Source organism: Hirundo rustica, chromosome 1, assembly GCF_015227805.2.
Source record: "Hirundo rustica isolate bHirRus1 chromosome 1, bHirRus1.pri.v3, whole genome shotgun sequence".
Lineage (NCBI taxonomy): Eukaryota > Metazoa > Chordata > Aves > Passeriformes > Hirundinidae > Hirundo > Hirundo rustica.
Window position 1 is genome coordinate 39,350,836 of NC_053450.1, and position 24,435 is coordinate 39,375,270.

The 24,435-nt window shown below is 40.1% G+C and overlaps 1 protein-coding gene across 5 annotated transcripts in view; it reads right to left on the bottom strand.

The window, feature by feature from the left end:
- The window catches only part of LYN (LYN proto-oncogene, Src family tyrosine kinase), a 49,118-nt gene that overhangs the window by 12,556 nt on the left and 12,127 nt on the right, over nucleotides 1-24,435 (bottom strand). For 3 of the 5 annotated variants that reach the window (XM_040070621.2, XM_040070631.2, XM_040070642.1), the window contains exons 2-10: nucleotides 15,921-16,057; nucleotides 14,722-14,770; nucleotides 14,524-14,629; nucleotides 13,970-14,068; nucleotides 13,761-13,864; nucleotides 12,170-12,319; nucleotides 10,751-10,903; nucleotides 4,764-4,946; nucleotides 3,213-3,289 (exon numbers count right to left, since the gene is read on the bottom strand). In XM_040070621.2, the coding sequence (XP_039926555.1) occupies nucleotides 3,213-3,289; nucleotides 4,764-4,946; nucleotides 10,751-10,903; nucleotides 12,170-12,319; nucleotides 13,761-13,864; nucleotides 13,970-14,068; nucleotides 14,524-14,629; nucleotides 14,722-14,770; nucleotides 15,921-16,052 (1,053 nt within the window). In that variant the 5' untranslated portion in view covers nucleotides 16,053-16,057. The remainder of the gene's footprint in view (nucleotides 1-3,212; nucleotides 3,290-4,763; nucleotides 4,947-10,750; nucleotides 10,904-12,169; nucleotides 12,320-13,760; nucleotides 13,865-13,969; nucleotides 14,069-14,523; nucleotides 14,630-14,721; nucleotides 14,771-15,920; nucleotides 16,058-24,435) is intronic. The other 2 variants (XM_040070663.2, XM_040070652.2) reach the window with 1 other exon arrangement.

Here is a 24,435-nt window from a genome sequence, read left to right on the forward strand (position 1 = left end):
ACCTTCTTAGCAAGCATTTTCTTGTCATCTTTTCCACAAACCCAATTTCATAAATCGTGGCTATTAGTACAGAAAATAAACCATCAAAGTCCAGAACCCACAGCTGTAAGTTAAGGTAGGCACTAGATGTAAGTGTAACCCAGTAGCAGCTATCTCTGCCAAAAATGTCCATCAGCAGGTGTGTTCACCTAACTAGACAGCTACAGCAGGACAGCAGAGCAGAAGTGCATTTGATTACTTGCTCAAAAAATGCTCACTTTAATAAAGTTGTTTATTTCAACTAGAGGAGCAGTCCTCGTTTTGTGAAGTCAGAATGCTTCAGCTCTTGCAAACACTTTTTTTTTTTTCCAAGACTCTTCAAGGCAAAGGTGTAATGAACTCAGAAAGTGGAGCACTAAGCAACAGCCTGGCAATGCAAACAGCAACCCACAGTGCTCTTCACTTGGAAAATCAGCTTCAGCTGGGGTTTTCTGTACAACCACCTGTACTAGATTCTTTAGCCAGCTAATAGTCACAGAGACCACGTCCTCCTCTCCCTTTCTCCCATTCCCAGTCCCTCCTGTGTCTTGTAACATCACAGACGGATGTTACACAAAAATAAGCAAATGCTCAGCTACCAGTTCTTGCATTTTCAGTGTTCCTGAGAAGCTGGGATAGCCTGGCAAAGTGCTTTGCCAGAATGGTGTGATAGAGAGTAATGAAAAGCTCAACTGTGTGCCCACCAAGAAAAAAAAAATTAAAAAAAGAAAAAAAATGGCGAAAAAAAACCAACCAAACAAAAAAACCCCAAGCTTGATCTTATTTAAAAGTAAGAACTTTCACCACAAGCTTCCTTCCATGTTAATTTTAACCTTTTCTGAAACATATCTTTCCAAATTTCTTTCTTCTTTGCTCTGCGGAAAGGTTAACATCACTTCTGTAAGAATAAATTAGTGTTCCATTTCTACAAACCACAGTCACACCAAAAAACTACACACATTTTGTGTTCTGCTTTATACACAGCCTACATTCAGGAACAGTGTGATCCACGGGTTACCTTAGCAGAAGTCTGAAAAGATTTTTGTCCATCTTTTCCCTTAAAGATGTATCAATTGATTCAGACTGCCAGAGACAGAGAAGACCATTGGAACATCTGTGTTGGTCAGAGGGAAATCTCTGATCTGGAACCACACACATGCAGCCTGCAAGTCTATTCCACACAGCTCTGTTATCACACAGTGGCATTAAGGGCTCTTTACAAATGTGCTCATAAGACCCTACAAATTCTTTCCATAAGAAAAATCCCGGTATCTCTGTTCCAAAGTTTTGTTTGGGCCTCCGCCAGAAATCCTCCGAGAGGCATTCCTGAACAACCCTTTGGGATGACTGCAAGCCAGTCTCAGGAATTTCTCTTGATGGTCTACATCTTATATGACAAGAGGGACCTCTCACATCACCTGTGCAGCACACGGTCCTGGCCTCTGGGGCCAAGGGCAGGAGCTGGCTCGGAGAGGTTGCTGTCAGATCAGGGTGACAAGTGATGTCCATTTGAAGTGACCTTCAAAGCTTTGTGAATGACAATCTCTGACCCTTGTTCTCTTCAAGTGATTTACCCAGGCTGTACACAGAGTTGGTTGCTCTTTAGTTCATTACCCTTTTTAGGCCTTACATTGCTAAAAACACAGTATTAATATAAAATGAACACAACATCCCTAACTCCAATAGAAAGGTCTGCTGTGAAACCACATGTGCTTTTCTCTCCACATTTCAGGTCTCCTTTCATATCAATGATCACAGATATTCTTTTCTCTCTTGAATTTTACACACTATTTTCAAAGCTACCTTTTATTTTCTTTTCTGCCCACTCTTACTCATCTCTTCAGACCATGACCTGGGATCCAGCAGGTTTTCCACATCTGCAAAGCTTTCATCCCACTAAAAATAAATTCTCAGGGACAGATTACCCAAAGACTTCAGAAAATCTGAAGAGCCTATAGCCACACTAAAGCAATAGTTATAGGAAAAATAGCTCTTTCATTGAGTCTGTGTGAAATAAAAACCTATATTTGATATACTGAGCATCTATATAACAATATAATATACTGTAGAATACAATAGTTCCAGCTGGAAAGGACCTTCGGTGATAATCTAGTCCAACTGCTTGACCACTTCAGACCACTTTAACCAGAAGTTAAAATATATATCAAGGACACTTGCCAAATTACTTTTAAAATATGACAGGTTTGGGGCATTGATCACCTCTCTAGGAAGCCTGTTCCTGTGTTTGACAACTCTTTTAGTAAAGAAATACTTCCTAATATCTAGTCCTATAGTTATTTGTATAGCAATAATTGCATGAAACATTTATATAATAGCCTTATTGTGAATTTTTGGTATAAATTCCTAATGCTTTACTATACATTTTATTGTTTTCCCATCTTTCCTCATGAGTTATAACAAGATAGCATAACAGGGTACAACAATCTGTAAACTCTAATGCATAAAAAAGCAACCCCAAAAAGGCTTGGTTAACAAAAACCTACCAGAAATGCCATCATTGCCTACTACCAACACGAAGTACAACCTGCAAAAGCAGAATTATTACTCTATTTTTGTCACATGTCTCCCTGGACACCTAATCCTGGTAACTGTCCAAGACAAAACACTGGGCTCTGGGACCTTTGATTCAGGCTTTGACACAGAAATCACTCTGGAGTCTCTCTTCAGATTTCATTTAAGACGGAGGTAACTTGTCTATTTTGAAACAATCATCCTGGTGCATGAATCATGCACTACTTCACAATAATTTACCTGAGAATTTGAAACCAAGAAGAGTACACTGAGGTTAAGAGAAGTCTGACCAGTTAACCTAACTTAAGAAGTAAAAAAAAATGACACATTTATTAACTCTGAAGCAATCTGCTAAGCAAAACCTGACAAATTTGTCCTTACACTTTCAATTCATAGCCACTCAAATTGAAAGCAGCTTTTCACAAAGGAAGGCAGCTGGGCACTGCTGCCATCTAAACAGGTCACCAGCAGTATCTAAGAGTTGAGCCTAACCACATATTCCCTTTGAAACATATTTCCTCCTTTCAGTTAACCACATTTACTCAAAATTGATCTGTAAATTGCATTTTTTTAATGTAAAAATCCTTAGGGTAAAATGGCCTAGTAAGAGTTTCAGACTCTAAGATGAGTAACCCCCCATCATTTTGAGCATAAAGTTTTACCTGAGCAGAGAAGTCAATTAGCTTTGGAAGCAACAATTTACTTCCTTCATCACTTTTCAGAAAATCCAGCAAACTTCCTGTTAAAACAGAGAAAGATTAAATCAGTGCATCTTATTACAAAAATAAAGGTCACACTGGTTCCCCAATTTTCTGCATAACAAAACTGATGCAGCGAAGTATTTTGATGTATTTTCAAGTTGACTACAGTAAGACAGTCTCTTTGCATGATTTAAGGACAGGAACACCCAAATCAGCATGTCAGACATTGAAGCTTTGCTATTTCCCTGGCTGTAGAAAACTCCCATACCTCAGTTCAACGGTGCTGAGTTTGATAAGCACCCTACTCTGTGGACCATCAGGAAAGCCATCTAGGAAAATCACATGCATCAATCCTTTCCAAATCATACAGTGCCTCAACATTTGTTCATTGGGTTGCCAGCAAAAATGCTTGAAAACAGAATAAATCAAGACAAACTACTACCCAAGATAACCTGAGAGGGAAACTTGGCATATTTTGTGTAGTAATGCTCTATAGAATCCTTTCCTAGTAGTGCAGCCACTCTTACAGGACCATCCCTCACTCACCTTATTACACACACCTTTATCAATTCAAGACCCACATAAGGCAGTTCCTAAGGTTTGTTTTAATTGCCTGGCTATAATACCAGAAATAAAAGTTAGCTAGGGAATCCAAAGGAAGCAGAGCTGGGGGTTATCCTCTGATTCAGAAACAATAGAAAATGCTGCATTTAAGAAAACTCTAAGTTTTTTTTAATCTCACAAATGCAGTAATGAGTCATAAAATTAAAGTCTCAGCCCATCTTAAGGATAGGTGCTCCTTCCCTTAACATTTGAACATTCAAAAATAAGTGCATCATTCCTTTCTTTAAAAAGAAAGGGAACCAATTTAGGAGAAGCAGAAGAGTTCACTAAACTGTTGCCTGCAGATTGTCGTGGTTTAACCCCAGCCATCAACCAGGCCACTCGCTGCCCACCAGTGGGACCAGGGAGAGAATCAGAAGGGTAAAAGGTAGAGAACTCATGGGCTGAGATAAAGACAGATTAATAGGAAGAGGAAAAGCAAAAGCTGTGCACACCAGCAGAGCAAAACAAGGAACTAATTCAGTGCTTCCCATGGGTAGGCAGGTGTTCAGCTATCCCCAGGAGAGCAGGACCCCATCACATGTAAAATAAAGGAAAACAAACACTGTGACTCCAAATGTCCCTCCTTCCTCCTTCTTCCCCCAGCTTTATACACTGAGCATGATGCCATCTGGGCTGGAATATCCCTTTGGTCAGCTGGGGTCACCTGTCCTGGCTGTGTCTCCTCCCACCCTCCCATGCACCCCCAGCCTCCTCACCAACACGGCAGCACAAAAAGCAGAGAAGGCCCTGGCTCTGTGTGAGCCCTGCTGAGCAATAACAAAAACATCTCTTATCATCAATCCTGTGTTCAGCACAAATCCAAAACACAGCCCCATACAGCCACGGGGAGGAAAATTAACTCAACGTCAGCCCAAATCAGCACGGCAGATCCATTGTTTTTCTCACCTTTTGCCATGAACTCTGTTATAATATAAATAGGCTCCTCTTTGGTCACTACAGCATAAAGCCTAACAAGCTTATCATGCTGAAGTGTTTTCATGAGGTTGGCCTCCTCCAGGAAGGCTTGCACAGACATTGTCCCAGGCTTCAGAGTCTTCACCGCCACTTTGGTGCTGTTGTGGTAGTAACCTACAAGGAGGAAACACGATCAGTGCGCTGCAGCCGCTCTGCAGCCCACAGTGTCCCGAGCAGCAGGAATCTGTGAAGCAGGTGAGGCTGGATTCCAGGAATAGCTGAGAGCGTGACAGCAAGGGCCAGATGTAGCACAAATATTTATGCCAGAATTCCTTTTTTATTTTGCAACTTACACAGCACTGCAGAGAAAAATGATTCCATTTCCCTATTTTTAGAAATCAGTTATCTGAAAAAAAAATAAAGCAAGCGAGTGATCTTACTTCATACCAAGTTTCCGTCCACAAGTAGCCCCTGAAATACTTGGTTAAGCGTGTTTCAATGAATGTCCACTTAAACTGCCTCAGATCAACAGAGTCCAAGGACTGGCTGGAAGATTCTGAAGGATCTTAAATCCCATGATTACACCTATTTCACACGTGCCAGTGTCCTGCTCATAATCCTTCCCGTAACCCTTAGTGCTCAAAATGGAGCATTACGGGAAAGTGCAGTCAAATGGTTCTTGTGACCAACAAGGACACGCTGCCAGGACTGCAATCCTGCAGTGGTCAGCACAAGATTTAAAATGTGATAACTTCTTATCACACAGCCCAGGCCAAGAGCGGAGGAGAATGTGGCTGTGGCTCATTTCTCTGTTTACCAAACCTTCTAATGTGACATTCTAATTATACAAAAAGCAACTATCGGTAAAGAGGAAAGCAGCGAATTATTTTCCGATTTAATGTTTGCCAAACATTAAACAAATGTTAAAATAGCATTAAAAAATAGAGTAGCACTGATCCTAAAGTTTATCTTGTGAAGTCATTTAATTTGGAAAATAAAAGAAATAAAAGAGTGAGAAAGAGGGATATAAATGCAACTTTTATCCCTCCCATACCCAATGCAACATCGTAGAAGTAGAAGTATTTCTCAGAAGAGTTAAAATGAACCTTCATGAACCGACAAAATAACCTCATTTCCTTATTCAGCAACAATCTGGATCATCACCATGAAAGATACGCCCCTAAACTGGAATCCACCATTTCCTTATGCTATTTATCATCCAACAAAAGAAATCAGTGGAAAAGCAAGGACCTAGTTTCCAGATCTTAAGTGATTGCTCTGAGCACTGCACCTTTTTTGAAGAAGGATCATTACCTGAGGAAAGTCACTATGCCACAATCACAAAATATTCAGCTGCATGATTATTAAATCTATTTTTCCAAACATGGTCAGGTAAAAACACAACAAAGACGTTTCTCTAAGTTACCTAATACTAAGAAAATACAGCTATAGGTCAAATCTGCTGTTAAAGCTCAGGTATATGATTTATAACTATCAGAAAAACAGATAATAAATATATTTCTCTCTGTTTAAGAAGCAGGAAGATCATTTGTATCATTTCTACTATTCCATCCCATGCCCTAAAACAGAGCATGAGCTCCACTCTCAATTTGTTGAATTCTCTACTGAACATACTAAGTAATACAACTATTTCAGTGAAGCAATTATGACCGACGCACTTAAAATTAACTATGTAACATTTTATATTCATTAGAGATATCCATCCAACTTGGCTTGCTTTACTACAACATCTCTGTGACACTGAGGTTTTCTGCTGCGAAAAAGTCTACCTTGACCCTCTGGTGGTAATGTACAAAACAAATAGCTGGTGAGAGCAGTAAAAATACCTGATCTTGTATTTCTCTCATGTTCCTTTATTTCAGCATGTATTGGGAGGGATGGGACACCAAAACAAGTGGCTGAGAGCTCTATGAGCACATTCTGGTATTTCTGACAGCTGCAGAAGAAAATACACTTCCAAAGCACATATTACTTATATTCTAATTCAGAGCTTAATGAATAAGAGAATCTTTTACACCTCAGATGCAAGCAAGATGCGACTCATTAATAAACTACACCATAATCACTGCATTTGCCTTGTTAACTTTCCTCTTCGCCCTGCTTGAGAATTCTCTTCATGGATTATTAATACCACAGAGCACCATGGTTCACATCATATCAGTTCACACTAGGAACAAAAATGCATAAAACATAGATCCTGCTCTTGCAGTGCTGCTCTGGTTCATCGCTTGACCAAAGTAGCTGCTCAGAGGCACTGAACTCCATGGTCTAAAAACCTTGGCAAGAAGTCAGTCTCTTTGCAGTTTTAGCTACTATTAAAAGTCAAATGTGAAGCAAGCAATAGCGTGAAAGCCTGTGGATTGTGTGATGATGTCTCACACAACGAGCCATGTTCTTCTTTACACGTCAGAATTGAATTCTCTAAAAATGTTATTGTTTCAGGTATTTATTTTGGAGTCGATTGCTGTTATTTTGACAGAGCAGTATCTTGCATAGCCAGGTTCTCCCCAGATTCTTGTATGGGCTTAATCAGGCCAAGGTGTGATATGAACTCATAACAGACAATTGAGGTTGAGCCTACGATTTCTGAACAGGACTGAAGATGCAGAGCTTTGTGAACAAGCCTCCAACATGCTCCTTTCTCCTCCCTCTACTTTTCTAGTAATTCCCTGCAGGGTATACTGGGAACAACTTGTTTGACAGATAAGATTCTGCTAGAAGGCAGATAATGGCCGGAGTAGTTCCTGTTGGAGGAGGTACTGGGAAAGAGTCTGAGGAACAGCAGCTTCTCTGCATCCAGTAGCACGTCAGCACTTCACCCCTTCACCTACTACAGCCATCACTCAGCTGCAGAACAGAATAATGCAGCAGCAGCTCTGTCTCTCACTCATCTCCACACAGCCCATTCAATGTGAAGGCAGAAAGCCCAGGCTGCACAAATGATGACCAAAATGCAACATAGACACTAACTTGGTAGCCTAAACCCTGAAAATCTCCAAAAAATGAATAAAATTGTGCTTGTATTGATAGAAAAAGCCTGGAAAACTGATAGCAACTTTTTCTGTGTAAAAGCAACTCTTCAGAGCTGGAGGAGATTCATCTGCCCATTTCATAAAACAGATTTTCTGCACAGGTCATACAGGAACACAGCCGAGCGCTTGGGGCATATGGAGGCCTGTTTTTTGTTCCTAGGATTTTCTTACTCCTTCCATAATATAAGTTAATTTCTTCCAAACTGTTCAAGAGGAAGATGTCCACATGGAAGCCCAGAAAGTAGTTATAGAGATACTAAAAAAGAAAAGACTACAAAAGCTATAATTGCACCTCTTCACATTGCAGTATCAGTTTTATCCCTACATTCCCATATCTCTCAGAAACGCTCAGATGACCCTGTGGAAGGAATCTATGTCCAACACCCCCAGGGACACCTAGAGATGGTTGTCCAGGATTGTGTCCAGTTGGCTTTTGATTCTCTCCAAGAATGGAGACACCACAACGTCCCTGGGCAGCCTGTGCCAGCGCTTGGTCACTCGCACAGTGAGTGTTTGGAAGGAACCACCCATGTTTCAGCTGCTGCCCACTGTCCCTGGGCACCACCGAGAAGAGCCTGGCTCCATCCACTTTGCATACCTGCTTCAGCTATTTACATACACTGATAAGATCCCCCTAGGCCTTTCCTGAAAAGAGAGATGCTCCAGTCTCCTCATCATTTTTTGTGGCTCTTTGTTGGATTTTGTCCGGCAGCTCTACATCTTTCCTTAGTCAAAAGCATTATTCCTCTAGGCGGGACACTGTTCCCTCTGAAACCACAATTCTAAGTATCCTTTATCAAGGAGAAACTTATTTAGTAATTAAACAGTGAAACATAATTTCTCTCTAATTCACATGATGGCTGAAAAATAATTCTGTTCTCTGTGAGGAGGCAGCGTAACAACCACCTCTCGAACCAGGAGAGCGCAGCAACCAGATTACTGCTCGGTACCTCTGCGTTACTCCCTAAATCCCTGGGTGATCATTACAATACACAATGTTTGCTGACACCCTGCACCACACAGCTGACCTAATATGCTTTTCTATCTTGAACTTCCTTGATTCTAAGATTAACCATGCTCCTGATTTGAGAGGATCTGTGCCATGCAAATCATTCTCTCTCGCTTCAGAAAGAGAGCAAAGAAGAGGAAATGCAGCGATCGCTTTCACAGTACATTAGTTTTTCTCACAGTGCAGCGATTTAGACACAGGGTTCAGGTCCAATTTAGATGTTAAAATATTGGCACGAACAAGAGGAAGCATCTTGAAGCAGAAACACCCTTTGAAAGTTTTATTCTTTTCTGTGTGTATGTGCAGAAGTAGCCACTTCCCAAAAGGATCTGCATTTTCAAGCGGGTGATAAGCTCCTACCACAAAGTCTTCCACAGTGTTTCAGTGTAAGTTAAACATTTGTTGCCCTGGTTTATTAGACAGAAATAACTGCACAATGGTTGACACTTGTCCTGACTAGTATCTAAACTGTCATTCATGTATATCATAGCTAAAGGGTTTCTTAAGCCTTTTCTCGTGAAGGCAGATAAAAGGCTGAATTTGGCTATATTATGTTACAGAAATATGTTGCTTGCATTTTTTACATGATTTATACCAGAAGATTGCACCTAAGACTCAGTCAGAACTTTCTGATTGACACTATAGTTGTGTGCGTACGATTTGCCACTCAAACAGCACCAGGCTGTGCTTTGTTTTTCTGAATGAGAGCATCTCTTCAAAGCAATGACATTCCTGTCAGACTGACACACTCCCATGGATTATCAGAGAACCCTTCACAGCTCTGTGTCTTCTAACCAGCTTCAGGATACACTTTTAAGTTGCTCAGAAATGCTCTGCCTAGAGAATCTTAGGTCTTAAAATTAATAATGATCATCATCACCATATACCGATCTTTTATTATAACAAATTTATTCCTATTTAAACATAACATCCCAAAAAAGAGATTCAGGGCAAGGCTAAGAGAATGATTTGACCTGAAAAACATCTTAATGAAGACTTTGGGAGGAAGATATTGTTTACCTCAAGTAAGATGGTGACTAGCAAAAAGTGTGTAAGCAATGAATAGTACACAGAACACAGATGTTAGAACAGGCAGCATTTCATAAGCAAGATGATTAAGCCATTTTCATAGAATGTGACACTGGGCATAGCCCCTTGCCATTGGGAAGTCACTAAGGCTGAGGAAATACTGCTTGTAAGCCAAGAAAGCAGGTTATTCAGGCTATGATAATTAATGCTATCATTGTCTGATGGGTATATATTAATGTTTACAACTTGGAAGTCTGCTGACCATTTTATTATTGGGGTTTGCCTGATGATTCAAGGTATGGGCTGTTCAATCTCCAGTCCTCTTACTACATAAATCACCTGTTTTCTGAGCAGCACACTGGCAGACAACACCCTTGGGTTAGGTCTGATCCCTTTTTTCACCTAGTATGGCAGTACCATGCACTACATTGCAGGAGGCATCTTCTTCACAAATGGACAATTCACTAAAAGACATTGTTTCTTTCTAGTTCATATTCTTTAACACTTTCTGATTTGAAATATAGTTCTGAGAGGCTCATGGCTTTTGAGATTCAGGAGCCACATCTTACTATGAGCTATTTCCACCTCAAAACATAACAAAAAGCTCTGTTGTCTTCGACCTTCTAAATTACAGCACTTACTCTTTTTTTTTTTTTTTTTTTTTTTTTTCCTTTAGAAGACACCAAAAGGATTTGTGCCACTTCCTTTTCAGGTATCTATCCCCTTTTACAAGCCCTCCCTCCTCATTAGCAGGTATATATATCCTAGGCCTGATTTTGCTGTTTTACAAGTATATAGGACCAGGTTCATGTCCACTATGTTTTTGAATGGCTCTGAAATGACATTTCCTTCAGCGTTAAATACTCATTTCAAAAGAATAAACTTACCCATCCAGACTTCTCCAAACTGACCAGCTCCAAGTTTCTTCACTAGTTTGATTGATTCCCGTGGAATTTCCCACGCATCTTTATCCCATGGTTTTTGAGGTTTGGGACTAATACAAGCTTTTTCCAACTTTCTGCATAAGCCGTCTGATTGCTCTGGTTTTCAAAGAAGAAACAAAATAACGTATATATCACACTCCCGTGCCACACGACTTGAGACAAACATTGCTTAATTGCACTAACCAGCCCACAATAATATTCAAAATAACCAGATGCTACGATGAAAATGTAACCTTTCTGGTGCTTTCACAAAAGTTCAAGTGTCTTTGATCTGAAATTTCACGTTCAGAGACAAATTTAATAAAAAAGTATCACTTGCATCTGGTTACTGTCAGATTATTAAGGGGGTTTAGTACAATTTGCACTAAGTAAATACAATATCGGATCTTATTACTGACACTGTGTTGATTAAGATGTACACTGGAGTCAGGTTTGGGATCTGTACTCTGAATTTGTCATTAAATTTTCTTGCAACATGATTCCAGACAGATGTGCATGCAAGCATAAGTAGGTCAACATTATTTTTTCTCCAGACACTGACCAGCTATAACTTTTATACGAATGTTGAATAATTCTCAGGTTTCCAGCTATGCTGAACAGCTAGAACACATAACTAAGTATTCAGAAAAAATTCATGGCCAAGTCCTCAGAATGGCTTTGAAAAATTACTATGTGATTTTTTTGTCTTGTCTTTACTCCCAGTTACAAGATTAAAAAAAGAAAAATCTGTATTTTTGAGCTATCCAGCAGGAGGTTATGCAGATTGAGAAGTCAGTTTTGCAGCTAAAACATAGTTAGACTTGTCCCTTCTTCTCCCCCCTTTTCTTTTTTTAAATAAATGTATGCATTCTATGTAGGTGCAATTTTATTTCTTTGAAGTATATAGAATATTTCTTCCTTTAAAAATAAATAATTAAACAAACACATTTACAGGAAAAACAAAACCAATTTCACCCTCAACACTAGGTACAAGACAACATTCACAAGTCTGTATGTGTTTCTGCTAATTATGAATAAAAATTTACGCTCAAATAATATATTATTTACAATGCAGGCAATTCTTATTATAGCTTCACATCACCCTAAGTTTGATGAATTGTACTATAAAGCTAGTCTTCATTTCACAATGGTATGCCACAGAGGAACCATCGCTAGATCTGGTTATGATAACAATACTCGGGTTTTACTTAATCAGTTTTGCTTTATCTTTGATAACATGCATGCCCAAGTTATTTAGGGGAAAAAAAAAAAAAGAAAAAGAAAAAAGGGAAGCTTTGAAACATAGGAAGAAACCATTTATTTTCCTTCAGAGGAAATAATGGCTGCATTCTCTTAAGTAATTCACTAAATGATGTAACTTACTTTGATAATGTTTGATCATATCATTGATGTTAGGAAAAGTTATTCTTGGAGAGATGTAAAATCCTCCGTTGTCTAGACTCCTGATTTTGTAGTGCTTAATAACGTCACCATGCTCCGGATCATAGTCTCGTATGGAGAGAGAATAGCTGCCTGTGGATAAAGAAGGAATGCCCATTAACAGATAGCAAAAAATCTAGAGTCCACACATGCACAGCTGAGCACCATTTTGTTTGCTTTTCTTTTTACACCCTTATTTCCTCAAAAAGTATTTTGCAATCCACAGGAGGAAGTTAGCAAAAACCAGCCCTGAACTGGTCACCAAAATGCTTACAGTCACACTTTCTTTTTCAATCTTATTCAACAAACTCACTTGTTCCATATTCCAGGCAGCTCCACATTCAGTGCCCAGTTCTGCAGAAAATCCCCCAGCTCGAGTAGAGGTGTGTGGGAGAGCAGGACCAGGGCTGCCACCCTGCTCAGGCAGAAGCTGAAATCTGGAGATCAGCATTTTGAAAAAGGAACATGCTGGTTGTCATGGATAGTTTGGAGACTGCTTCAGGCACAGAGGAGGGAGAGCAGATCTGTTGACCTGCTAGATCTGTTGATCCCTAGGCAGTTCTAGGGAGCTTAAAATCATCTGGGATTTAAATTGGGGCAGGGGAGCATCTACCCTTAGCTACAGCGCTCTTTGTTTCTTCCACTTGTACAATTCTTGTCTGTTTTCAAAGAATAAAAAGGGATCTCACCCCCTTATCCCTCCTCACACATATTCAGTGATTCTGGGGGGTACTTTGCCTTACTCTCAGTATTCCATGTAAAATTTAGGAGACTTCCTTTGAGAACTTCATTTAGGAGCCTTCAGCTGAGTGCACAATGATATGGGCCCACTACAGAAGATACCTAGTCAAGAATCTGCAGTATTAGAGCCAAAAAAGCGACCCTGTGGAGTGGAGAGGCATGACCTGCTGAAAGGCTTCACATGTGGAGGATGCAGTGTTACAGCATCCAGCTGGAACATCCATCCAGACTCACAGTCAGAGTCCCCAGCCTGGGGCAGGACTTCCCATGCGCTTCTCAAAGTCTTGGCTGAAGAGCCTGGAGACTTCACTAATATTTTCAGCACAAAACACTTTATTTACAGCACAAAATTTTACCAAAAAGCTTTCTGAAAAGAATCCCACTACACTGTAGAACTGAAAACCCTCATTATGCACTAACTTTTAAACGTATAGCAATGGGTACAGACCCAATAATGGAACATTATCGAACACAGCAGCTACTATTACAGTAACATGTCTTTCAATAAACATAAAGAAGAGAAAAAAATGGCACTTCATTCATTCCTGCTTCTTGTCAGTGTAATCACACATACATACATACATAACACTTTTTTTTTTTTCAACTCTATTCTCTTTTTTTTTTTTTTTTTTTTTTTTTATAATTTTCTCATTCTTCTCACTCCTACAGAACTGCAGAAAATTCACACAATAGGATGCACTGCAACTACTCCACACCCAGTGCCAATTTTTGTGTAGACTGACTGCATGTTTTTATCTCTATATCAATTCCAAAGTACCACCCCAAAACCTACCTTTTAATGTTTCACTTTCTCTGATAAGGAAAGCCCCAGGACCATTTCCAGGAGCCAGGAGTTGTCTTTCAGCATCTTTTCGGGTTATGTCTTTGAAGAACCATCTGAAAAGTATTTCAAAGAGTTAGAACCACCTTTTTCCCCACCCACAAAGGGTACACCACCAAGGTGAAGAAGTTTGTCAGAATCTGGAGACCGGGAGAACTTACTCTTCTGTTTCCAGGGTGTTTACTTTTGCTACATAGTTGCTGGGAATGAAACCTTCTTTTCTTGTAGTGAGAGATTTTGCTCTCCACCATTCTCCGGACCTGAAAAACAGAAACAGTAGTATTCTCGGGAAAGGAAAATGATAAACTGTTATTTAGGTTCTAGTCTGCTGAGAGCTTTCCCCAGGCTGGAGAGAGAAGCACAATCTTTCCTCTGAAGTCAAGTGCCCTGAGAAGCCACTGGCTCCACTGGATCAATGTTTGATCCCTGCTACTGAGGCCAGCTGCCAAGTCAGAGAACCATACACTCGAAAATGGTTTGGGTTAGAAGGGACCTAAATGATCATCTCTGTCATGGGCAGGAACACCTTCCATTGCAGCAGGTTGGTCAAATTCCCATCCAACTTGGAATAACTCCATAAAGCATTTGCATCTTCACATGTTAGGGAGCTCACGTGTCACTCACACCCATGCTATGAGTAGGATATCAAAGCATTGTAGAGGGAATTTGATGAGCCCAAAGAAAATCTGCAATACAACAATGTTGTCATACTTACTCCTCAATAACTTTCAGTTTTTCTCCTTTTTTGAAGGACAAGTCCTCTTCATGAATGCCATCATAGGGATACAAAGCTACCACAATAACTCCATGCTCCTCTGCATCTACAAAAGCAGAAAGATAAAGGCACGTTCACATCACTTTGCAGGCTGACATGGGCACAGCACGCAGCTGTGAGATTTCTGTAGGAACATACCTTGACTCACAAACCTCTGTCCTGGTAAGAGCTGTGCTTCTGGATTTGCCTACAATAAAATACGTCTTTAATTAAGCAGTTTTAGATCTTTGTGATGACCTTAAATTACAATTACATATTACACAGTTGCTTTGGTATCATCTCATATGTCTTAAAAGGAAATGCTCATATTTCTTCCCACCATTCTTCAAAATATGTATTTTAAAAACATATTATTGATATCACAATATAAAAATATAGTAAGTTTCCCTAGATTAAGCTGTGGGGAGGAAGTTCACAAGACAGTTATTACTGTGCGGCTGTCATGCTAAAGAACTACAAGTACGGTTATGCCACTAAGACTGTGCAAGGAGAAAAAAAAATAAAAGGAGTAATAATAATTTTAAAAAGGTCATTTGTGATGTGTGCTCATCGACTGAGAGCACACTGAGTTCACTGTGTCAGCTGGGGAGAGAGGAGAGCAGGGAGCCGTTCACACCTGCAGTGAGCAGGTCCCTGAACAAGGGCAGGCAGGAGACACGGTTTCCTCAGCACAGCAGAGAAGGTGGGGCAAAAAGAAGGTACCAGTCATGCTGCAAATCAGCAAACCCACTTGGCACCCAGCAGAATTCCCCGTCCCAGCGCCCTTCCTTTCCCGTGCCAGGCAGCACACATGGAACACATGTGTCTCGTGCAGCATGGCGCTGCTCCCTTCAGCACTGAGCCCTCTGCTCCCCTCCGATCCTCACCTACACACCTCAGGCAAGGCTGAGTGGTGGCCTTCAGTGGGTAAAGCTGACTAGAGCTGGTAAAGAATCCCCCGTGATTACTTCAGCCTTTAACTGGAATAACCAACACCTGGATCCCATAGCTGTTAAAAACCCAACACCAGTGCTTTAAAAAATGGATCTAAACTACTTTGGGTTTTCTAATGTCATCTAGCATTCATCTACAGACATAGGTATATCTATCCAAGCATTGTCAAGTTACTTTTTTATGCAGAAAACGATGACAAACATGAAGTAGCAAACCACCATGTTTAAGTTTTTATTCCTCTAGGCACTTATTCACTGAGGGTGAACTGCCCAAAACTAAAAGCCCACTTGTGGATTAATGCTAATTTGAATTTTTCCATGCATATGCTTTGGATTGAAATTTAAGTTATGCCAGTCATGCTTTGTTCTTGCTACAGGAATTCTCTCCTGAGACTATCTACTTACTGGCCTTTGCTGTTTATTGGACGTTGGATCCCTCACATAAATAGTTCGTTCAGTTTTACGTACTGGTTGATTCTTCAAATCTAGCCCATCTCCATGCAGATTCTCTTTCCTTTTTGATTTTATACACCCCATATTTCCTGTTGAAATAAAAGAAGTATTAAACAAAATCCTTGTGCTGTAAACCAAGCCCTTTCCCATGAAAACATCTGGGCTACATAGTAAAAATATGAAAATAGTTCATAAAAAAGAGTTCATGGGAAAAACAACCGAAGGTTAGGCCCCCACACGGATAGCTCTTTTCTGTTACAAAGGAATGAAATAACCACGTCGCAATCCACAGATGAGACAAATATTTATTTACCATTTCTTCAGATTTTTTAATGTTTTCTCCTCAATCTACCCTTCCCTGAACAAACCCCTTGTATCTTTCTGATAATTCCCTGAAATTTGGAATAGATATAACAAAAATGCCATTATTGTAGGGATAACTGTATATTTTAAAGAAAAGATGCTTTTGGAAGACATTGGAAAAAATTCCTTTCCAAATTCTGAGACCTGCAGCTGAAACTAGCAACGCCTGTATCTCCCCACTTCATTTTGCAGATGCCAGTCTGGCAGAGAGCTCTGTTTGATTCAAATCCTTGTCTCACACGAGGCTGATGGCTTGTACAGTCCCAGCTCCATGGCAGACACGCTGCTACTGTGACCTTCAGTAATGCATCTCCTTGTTCACACGGGTGTGTTACAGCAGCCTAAAATACCCAATGTGTGTGCCAGTGATGGCAAACCACCACACAAGGATTTCTTTTTCAGAAAGGTTAATTCTTCTCTCAGGATGGGCATCCATGCTAAATCAGATGAGATACAGCTGTTAGCATCTGCATGACTGGAACCTGACTGCTAAGCCCATGATAACGTTATACAGTACTCCAGCAAATTTATATATATATATAGAACATTATCTCTGCAATCCTCCCTCCAAGGAGAGTAATTATACTTACTCTTCAAAGAATCCACTATGAATGCTTTTCAACCCTCTCCTTGCTTCCTCTCTCCCTCCTTTCAGGTCAGTGCCCTAATGCTAGGTTCACAGTCACGTTTTCCCTTGCAGGCACACAGTCTCACTCCCTCCCTGCCCTAATTAATCTTTAAAGCCAGTTCTTTGAAGAACAATGTAAAACCTAAAATAAGAGCTCGGCGCAAATATAGGCTCAAGTAAACAAACACAGCTGGAGAAGCTAAAGCAGACTGTAAGACTCTCATCCCACTTTTGCCTTCCTCTCTAGGAGAGAAAAGGCTCATTGGAGTGAACAGGTAAAGTAGCAGTAGAAGTGTCCATTGGCAGACACAACTGCTTCAATGGGACGGTGCCTTGCAGCTACAAAAATTAACCAGATTGGTCCGGGTTCATATTGAGACTTTTCATACTTTTGTAACAACACCTATGATAATCACAATCCTACCCGATTACAAAAAAAAACCCAAGGCAACAAGCAGTCCCACATGGCAAGTCCCAACTTCCAACATCATCTTCATTTAATGTCCTATCTTGCCACTGAGGAAGCGCTGCATAATGACAGATCCACTGTCCTGTTTTCACAGGTGGAGTGTTTTCTTCTAAATATGACAGGAGAATACTTCCTCTCGTACCATTTCTGCAAATTATCTGTCACCTACTGCCAACAAGTCTTGGATGTCTATAAGATTCCAACAGTGATCTGCAATCCTGGTTTAAAGCAGCATTAGAACCCATTGCTCCCCTTCTTGTCTTCTCTTGAACTATAAATAAAAGGATTCCTGCAGAAAATCAATAGGCACTGACCAGGCAGAGAATAAGTTTCCAGTTCTTGAGTGTCAACATTTCAGTGTTCCCACTCCTATTTGAAAGCACTGGAGCACATCTTCATCCAGGAGCTTCCCTTAGAAGCAAACATCTTTAATGCTTAATTTTATTGCTTCAATTTTTTTAATGCTCAGCTCCATGTGGGTTACATACTAGTTGTTTTGCAATACTGAGAAGGATTTTTTAAATTTATTTTATTTATTTAAAGCTGTGGGTATGTAGATGACCCTTGCTCTGTCATTAATGGTTCATAGGAAATTTCTGTACGCCCACAGGCAGACTGGTGTTTGCAAACTCACCCTAGACATCAGGAAGGCCAGTGTTTAATTACCTGCTGTATCTGCAAGATCAGGTATTTATCCACTTAAGTGCTAACCTTTTTGCTCTTGAATAGTTCTGCTTCTACAGAACAAACAGCTGAAGTGGCGGGCATGAAGTAATTTGATCTAAGCTGTCAGCCAAAAATCCCTTTCCCTATTCCTGTAAGAAAGCCGAGCACATCTTTAGAGACTGCAGCAATGCCCAGTGTCAGTGTAAACTCAGAGAAAAGCATTTTTTACTCAAGATTTTCCTTCTGCAGCTGAAAGCACATGAAGAGCTGCAAGTTAAACCTGCTCTGAGGCTGTGCTTGAAAAGCTCAAGGTTGGCATTTGTTCATGACAGTAACAACTGATCAGTAATAACTATGCAGAGGTGCTTTGAAACCACTCAAGTACAGTTTGTGAGATGACCCTCGTGAGGGCTTCAAACAAAGAGAAGATCCTGAGTCTCATCATGAAGCACTGTTTTTACTGGGTTCTTGTCTTCATAGAGATGAAAGTCCACAGTCCCCACAGGACTCAGGCAGTTCTACATGAGCAAAAAGCCCCCACAGTCCATGCTGAAGCCCACAGCTGGTTCAAGGGGCTTATTGCCCCTTTTACTCCAGTATAGCCCCAAGGATTGAACATTTAGTAGGAGCCAGATGATAACAAGGGTTTACCTAAGGATGAGCCCCACGCTGCATTCTCCCAAAGCAGCCCCATTCTTGCACTCCAATTCTGCTCCAGAACACAGATTACAGTGTAACATGTGGGCAACTGCCTCAGGAGGGGGATCCTGACCTAACTAAAATGCCAGTGCAGGGCGGAGTGTATAAATAAATAAAACATCTCACTTAATGTTTATTTGCCTAGCGCTCTGTTGCTGTGTCACAAGGAGGTGTTTTGTGCAGATAAAAAGAGAACACAGTAAGCAAAGAGGAGTACAGAGAGCCCAGCATCATTACAAACCAAACTCCATTATTCTTTATCAGAGATAAAAATAATTTACACATCAAAGAAAACACTGCCAGTCCCTTCTCAGATGTTTCCCATTCCAACAGTTCTGCAATACAGGAGATGCTACTTCCTATTCATGCTTTTCATTTATTGTCCTGTCCACCCCTCTAGACATGAAAGATAAACACAGAATTAAAAGAAATTCTATATAACATAGCTGTGAATCTTTATAAATAGTTATCTAAAAAAAGCAACAGCTTCTCTTTTAATAAAGACCATACTGTAGTTCATGGCTGAGAGGTAAACACAAGCAGTTGGGTTAACAGCTGCAGCAAGGTGACAAGAATATAGGTTCAGGCACTCTTCAAAAAGCCACAGTGTCTGTAAGAGCTATCACACAGAGCCTCTGCAGCAGGTTTTTCCAAGACACTGATTTTGATGTCTACATTGACCTTGAATTTTCCCTCTGAATCCCCTATCTCATCTTGTTACTACAGCACTTGGGTCTTAATTCCAAAATGGTTTGTGAGGAGTGGAAGTCAGAAACTAATGCAGCATTCTTCCAGGGTTAATAGCTGCAGTCTGTCACCAAAATAGAATTGCTTTATACGACTTTTTTACACTTCCAGCAAAGTAATGTGTCTAAAGACAATACTTCCTGCTGCAAGCCGTCAAGTTTCATGAGACCATCACCTGTCCATCCACCACGAGCAGCATTTGGGGTTTCATTTTGTCCCAATGCTTACCCTTTGCATCATCTATAAAGATGATCTTATTTTTTGTTTTGTGTTCATAACCATTCTCTTCCTTGTGATCTTGTTACATACAAAGTCTATGGTGCATATTAGAAATTATTTCTGACAAAACCCACTTGACATGTTTGGTCTTTTCTTGATCAAAGTCATGTCTTCATGGAAATGATTCTCAAACCTTCATAGATTTTACCACGGCTTTTCCAATAATAAAGTAACTTAAAATAATTAGAACTACAACACTGAGCAGACAAGCTTTATTTTATCAAAGAAGTATGTATTTGATCCAGAAAATATCTTTTGTTGAAAAGATCAGTAATGATGTATCTAAACATCGATGGCTTAGGGTTTTAACAGATATAAAAATATGCATTTCAACAGGTACATAAATAAAATCAATTCATATTCATATTCAATTGAGCATGAAGAGTAAACTCTTCATTTAAACAACAAATTTCTCATGCATAAGAATAAAATAATTAAGAACCCCAATTTACTCTGAGTGTTGAATATTGCTTTACATTTAAACTTCAGAATCAAAGAACAGGAAGCAACTGTTTACATCTATATATAAAAACCCAATTGGTTTCACACTTGGACCTTTAAAGGGGGTTTAGAGAGCAGAGGAGTAAATAGTTTTATTTTTAATACCTCTTTCAAAATTTGAAAACAATACCATTGCCCTCCTCTGTTTTAGATGTTTCGTTCTGGCCTTTGGTGCCAGTTGGTCTGCTGCTACTTCACAAGTTATAGTCAGAGGCAACACAGTGATGCCCTCATCAGATCTCCTGAACTCCTGTGCATTTCCCTCCAGGTCAAGGCAGAAGTACCTCAAAAGTTAGTGTGATCAACTTAGATTGAAACTGCTGGGGAGGAAGGATGGTAAACCCGCTCTGCTCAAGGACACAAACATCTGCTTTCTCAGAAGCTCATCCAACATTCCATTTCACTTCAACCAACTGTTCAAACTTATCGTTCTATGAAAAAAAAAAAAATTAAAAAAATCTTAAATGTAAGGACTTTGTTTGCCTTAACCTTCAGCGCTTACTTTCACTTTATGATGATCTGCTTCCACATCATCTGTGCTATGAATGTTGCAAGGATCTCCTTTATCTCTGTTTTTGGGACTACGAGGAGGCCTGTTTCTGGGAAACATTCATTTCTGACCCATCATCACATGGCAAAGCAACTGCCAAGGAATACAAAGCAGGAGTTTAACTAGAGGTGGTAAAGCTCAGAAATGGCTTATCAGTACTGCTCTACACCTATTTATGCCAGTGAAGATTTGCCACTAGACCGTAGTGAGAATAAGAGCAACAAAAAAAAATTATCTGTGGTTGGGAGCAATATGAAAACATCAGCTGGAGAGCCACTGAATAGAAGCTGTTTTCTGTTCCTCGCCAGTCTCAGAAGTTGTTAGATTTAAGCTTGTTCAGCCTTATTCTTATACTTGCAATTCACCGTATATATCTATATATTAATGTAATAATATATAATATTATCTATAAATACACATTTCAATTTTACAGTAAGCCTTGACTGTCTGCTATCTTTCATCAAACTAGACTCATGCAAATGCAGAAATCTGGGGTCAGCTTTCACTTTGAGCTTGTCTCACTTCCTACATCTCGTTTTTGCACTGGTGACTAGCTAGGGGAACTTAAGCAGTTTCTTCCTCCCTTGCTTTTCTGCTAAAATGGTTCTATCTATCTCAGCCAATCCTTGCTGCGTGTATTTTAATATCTTCAAATTTAGCTTATTTCTGTAGATCTGGATCACCTCATCTCTGTCTCCCAAATGGAATTTATCCCTTATATGATATGCATGGGCATAGACACACATAGGCACAAATCACCATGTGCTCCCTGCAGTGCTTAGCGAAAGGAACATGGACACCTTGAATCTACTCAGTGTTGGCTATGACAGACTTACCCTAGAAGTCTGGAAATGGAAAAATAATGGGGGGAATTCTTTTAACTGTTTCAATTTTCTTTGTGGAAAAGGCGAGACAAAGTTAAAGTAAGATTTTGCCATACATATCTATATAAACAGGCAAAGAAGAGAAACAAGTTAATCCCCAGTGCAGCAAACATTATTGTGGTGGAAAAATATGCACCAAGCATGTTACTGTAAACTTTTCTCAAACCTGGCCTCACTTAAGTTAATCCCTCAAATTTTCCAAGGGTGCATGTCTGTCAGAGTTATCTAGACAACATAGCTATCTAGTTTAACAATGATGATTAGAGAAAAGGACTACCAATTACTCTCTGGGAAAGGCAGATCTGTTCTAGGCAGCACAATCATATTGTACAAGCTCAGAAGCAAGTTTGCCCTGCTCCATTTTTTGAGACATTAATGGGTGATGGTGGGGAAGAACAAAATATAATTGCTGAAAGGTTTCAGAACCTCATTCTGCTTGGCTTAGAAGTTGTCACGTAAATCCCAGACTTAACAATGTTTTGGGGACAATAATGGCATTTAGCCCTTCATCCTCTTGGGAGATTAGGAAGAAGTCACATCTTTTTCAGCCTTTCTTCTAGACTTTAAAGACCAAACCCTGTCAGTTTTTTCCACTTCCACTGGTTATCCTAGCAGCCCTTCTCCACATCTATTTCACTTTGAACCCATTCCTCTTAAGCACAGGAGGGTGGGGCTGCCCAGGTGTTTCAAGATGATTTTCAGCAATATTTTAAATCAAACATTATTGCTATTTCTTCCATCTACTGATATATATCACTCAATAAATCCCAGAAATGAATTTATGATTTTCACACTTTCATCACATTGGTCTTTCCTAATCATATGGTCATCTAATAAGACATCCAGGTTTGTATCACTTTTCATAACAACAAATTATTGTCACAGCAGACTTTCCTATCTCCTGTGGCATTATCTTACACCCTGATATTAAATTTCTCCCCGTTATTTTCCCAGGCTATTCGTCGTGCACGATATTCTCAGCCACCTGTGCGTTTCTAATGCCTCTTAATATCACAAGGGGCCTTATATTTTTTCACTGCAAATGAAAGTACTTTTTAAAAGTCTCAATGTAATGCTAATGTAACACCAGGAAACAGAAAGCGGTCCTGCTAAGAGACTGGCAGTGGTTCCTGTCTGCTGCACTTCCCCCTGTTCTGCTTCTTTCTCAATTCCTTCCTTAGCAATTGAGACTAAGACAAATTCTACTTTGTCCATGCTATCTCAGATTATTTTTATGCTTTCCTATATCAGTTACAAAAAGTATCACCCTGCCACCTTCATGCTCCCAAACACCTGCATTCCTACTACACTCATACATCTACTACATTTCTACTTCCTCTGCAATGCTCAGTTTTGAGCCCTGCACCAGCATTTCTGCTTCTCCTCTACAGAGCCCTGATTCCCAACATAAATCCACAAATGTCTCAGACCAACTAAACCAGTCTGGGTGGGCAGACACCTTCCCTGAATCCTTTACCAAGCTGACTACTGCTCTCAATGAAACTCTCACCACCTATTCCTCTGTCATTTGGTGTCCTGTTTTTCTTTCCCACATTTGCCTTCATATTGAAATGAGGGGTTAGGACTCTGTAATATTCATACCTAAAGTCCCCTCCCACAAAATAAAAATTCAAGTTACAACAGGGACGAAATGTGTGCTGCCATAGAACTCTATTGGATGCGGACTGTAGATTAGAATCAATAGAATGGTTTGGGTTGGAAAGGACTTGCCAGATCATCTAGTTCCAAACCCACTGCTGTGAGCAAGGACACCCTCCACTAGACCAAGTTACTCAGAGCCCCATCCAACCTGGCCTTGAACATTTCCTGGGATGGGGCAGCCACAGCTTCTCTGGACATCCTGTGCCAGTGCCTCACCACCCTCACAGTACAGAATTTCTTCCCAATATCTGATCTAAACTTGTTCTCTGTCAGTTTAAAGCCATTCATTCCCCCATGTCCAGTCACCCCATGCCCTTATGAAACGTCCCTCCCCAGCTCTTTTGTGCCCTGTAGGCACCAGTACCCTGTATGTACTGGAAAGCTGCTCCTTGGAGCCTTCTCTTCTCCAGGCTGAACAACCCCACCTCTCTCAGCCTGTCTTCCAGGACAGGAGGAGTCATACAGCAAAAATCCCCCAACAGCCGACATAAGAACCAAAAACTTTTGGTGAGGTAAAATATCTGGAGTTGCCACACTGATGCGTTTCTGGAAAAGTTTGACACGTTCTGAGTAGCAACATCATATTGTATCATATCAATCTTTTATTTCCTACTACTCCCCATTTAAAATATTTTTTTTTCTTGCTAAATGAGGCTTTTTAGGGATGCATTAATCAACACAAACTAACACATTGCTATACTAAATGGCAAATAAGTGACTTAAGTTATTACATCTCAAACTTCTGATGGGAAGGAGCGCTTTGGTAAAACTAATTCTATCAAAGTAAGCATTTTTCTATATTCAAATGGCACTTTCCAACCTTTGCCTGTCTTGCCAGGGTGTCCAAGGGGAGGGTAACTTCATTCAGTGCTTGGCTAAAATACACAGTGTTTGCTGGAGCTCATAAATGATAGCATATCACATATAATAAATATCATCATAGTTGATGATATGAAAGGTAGCTCTAACAGGGGTGGGAAGCTTTGGCCAAGAAAAACAGCAATATCCTATTTTTCTGT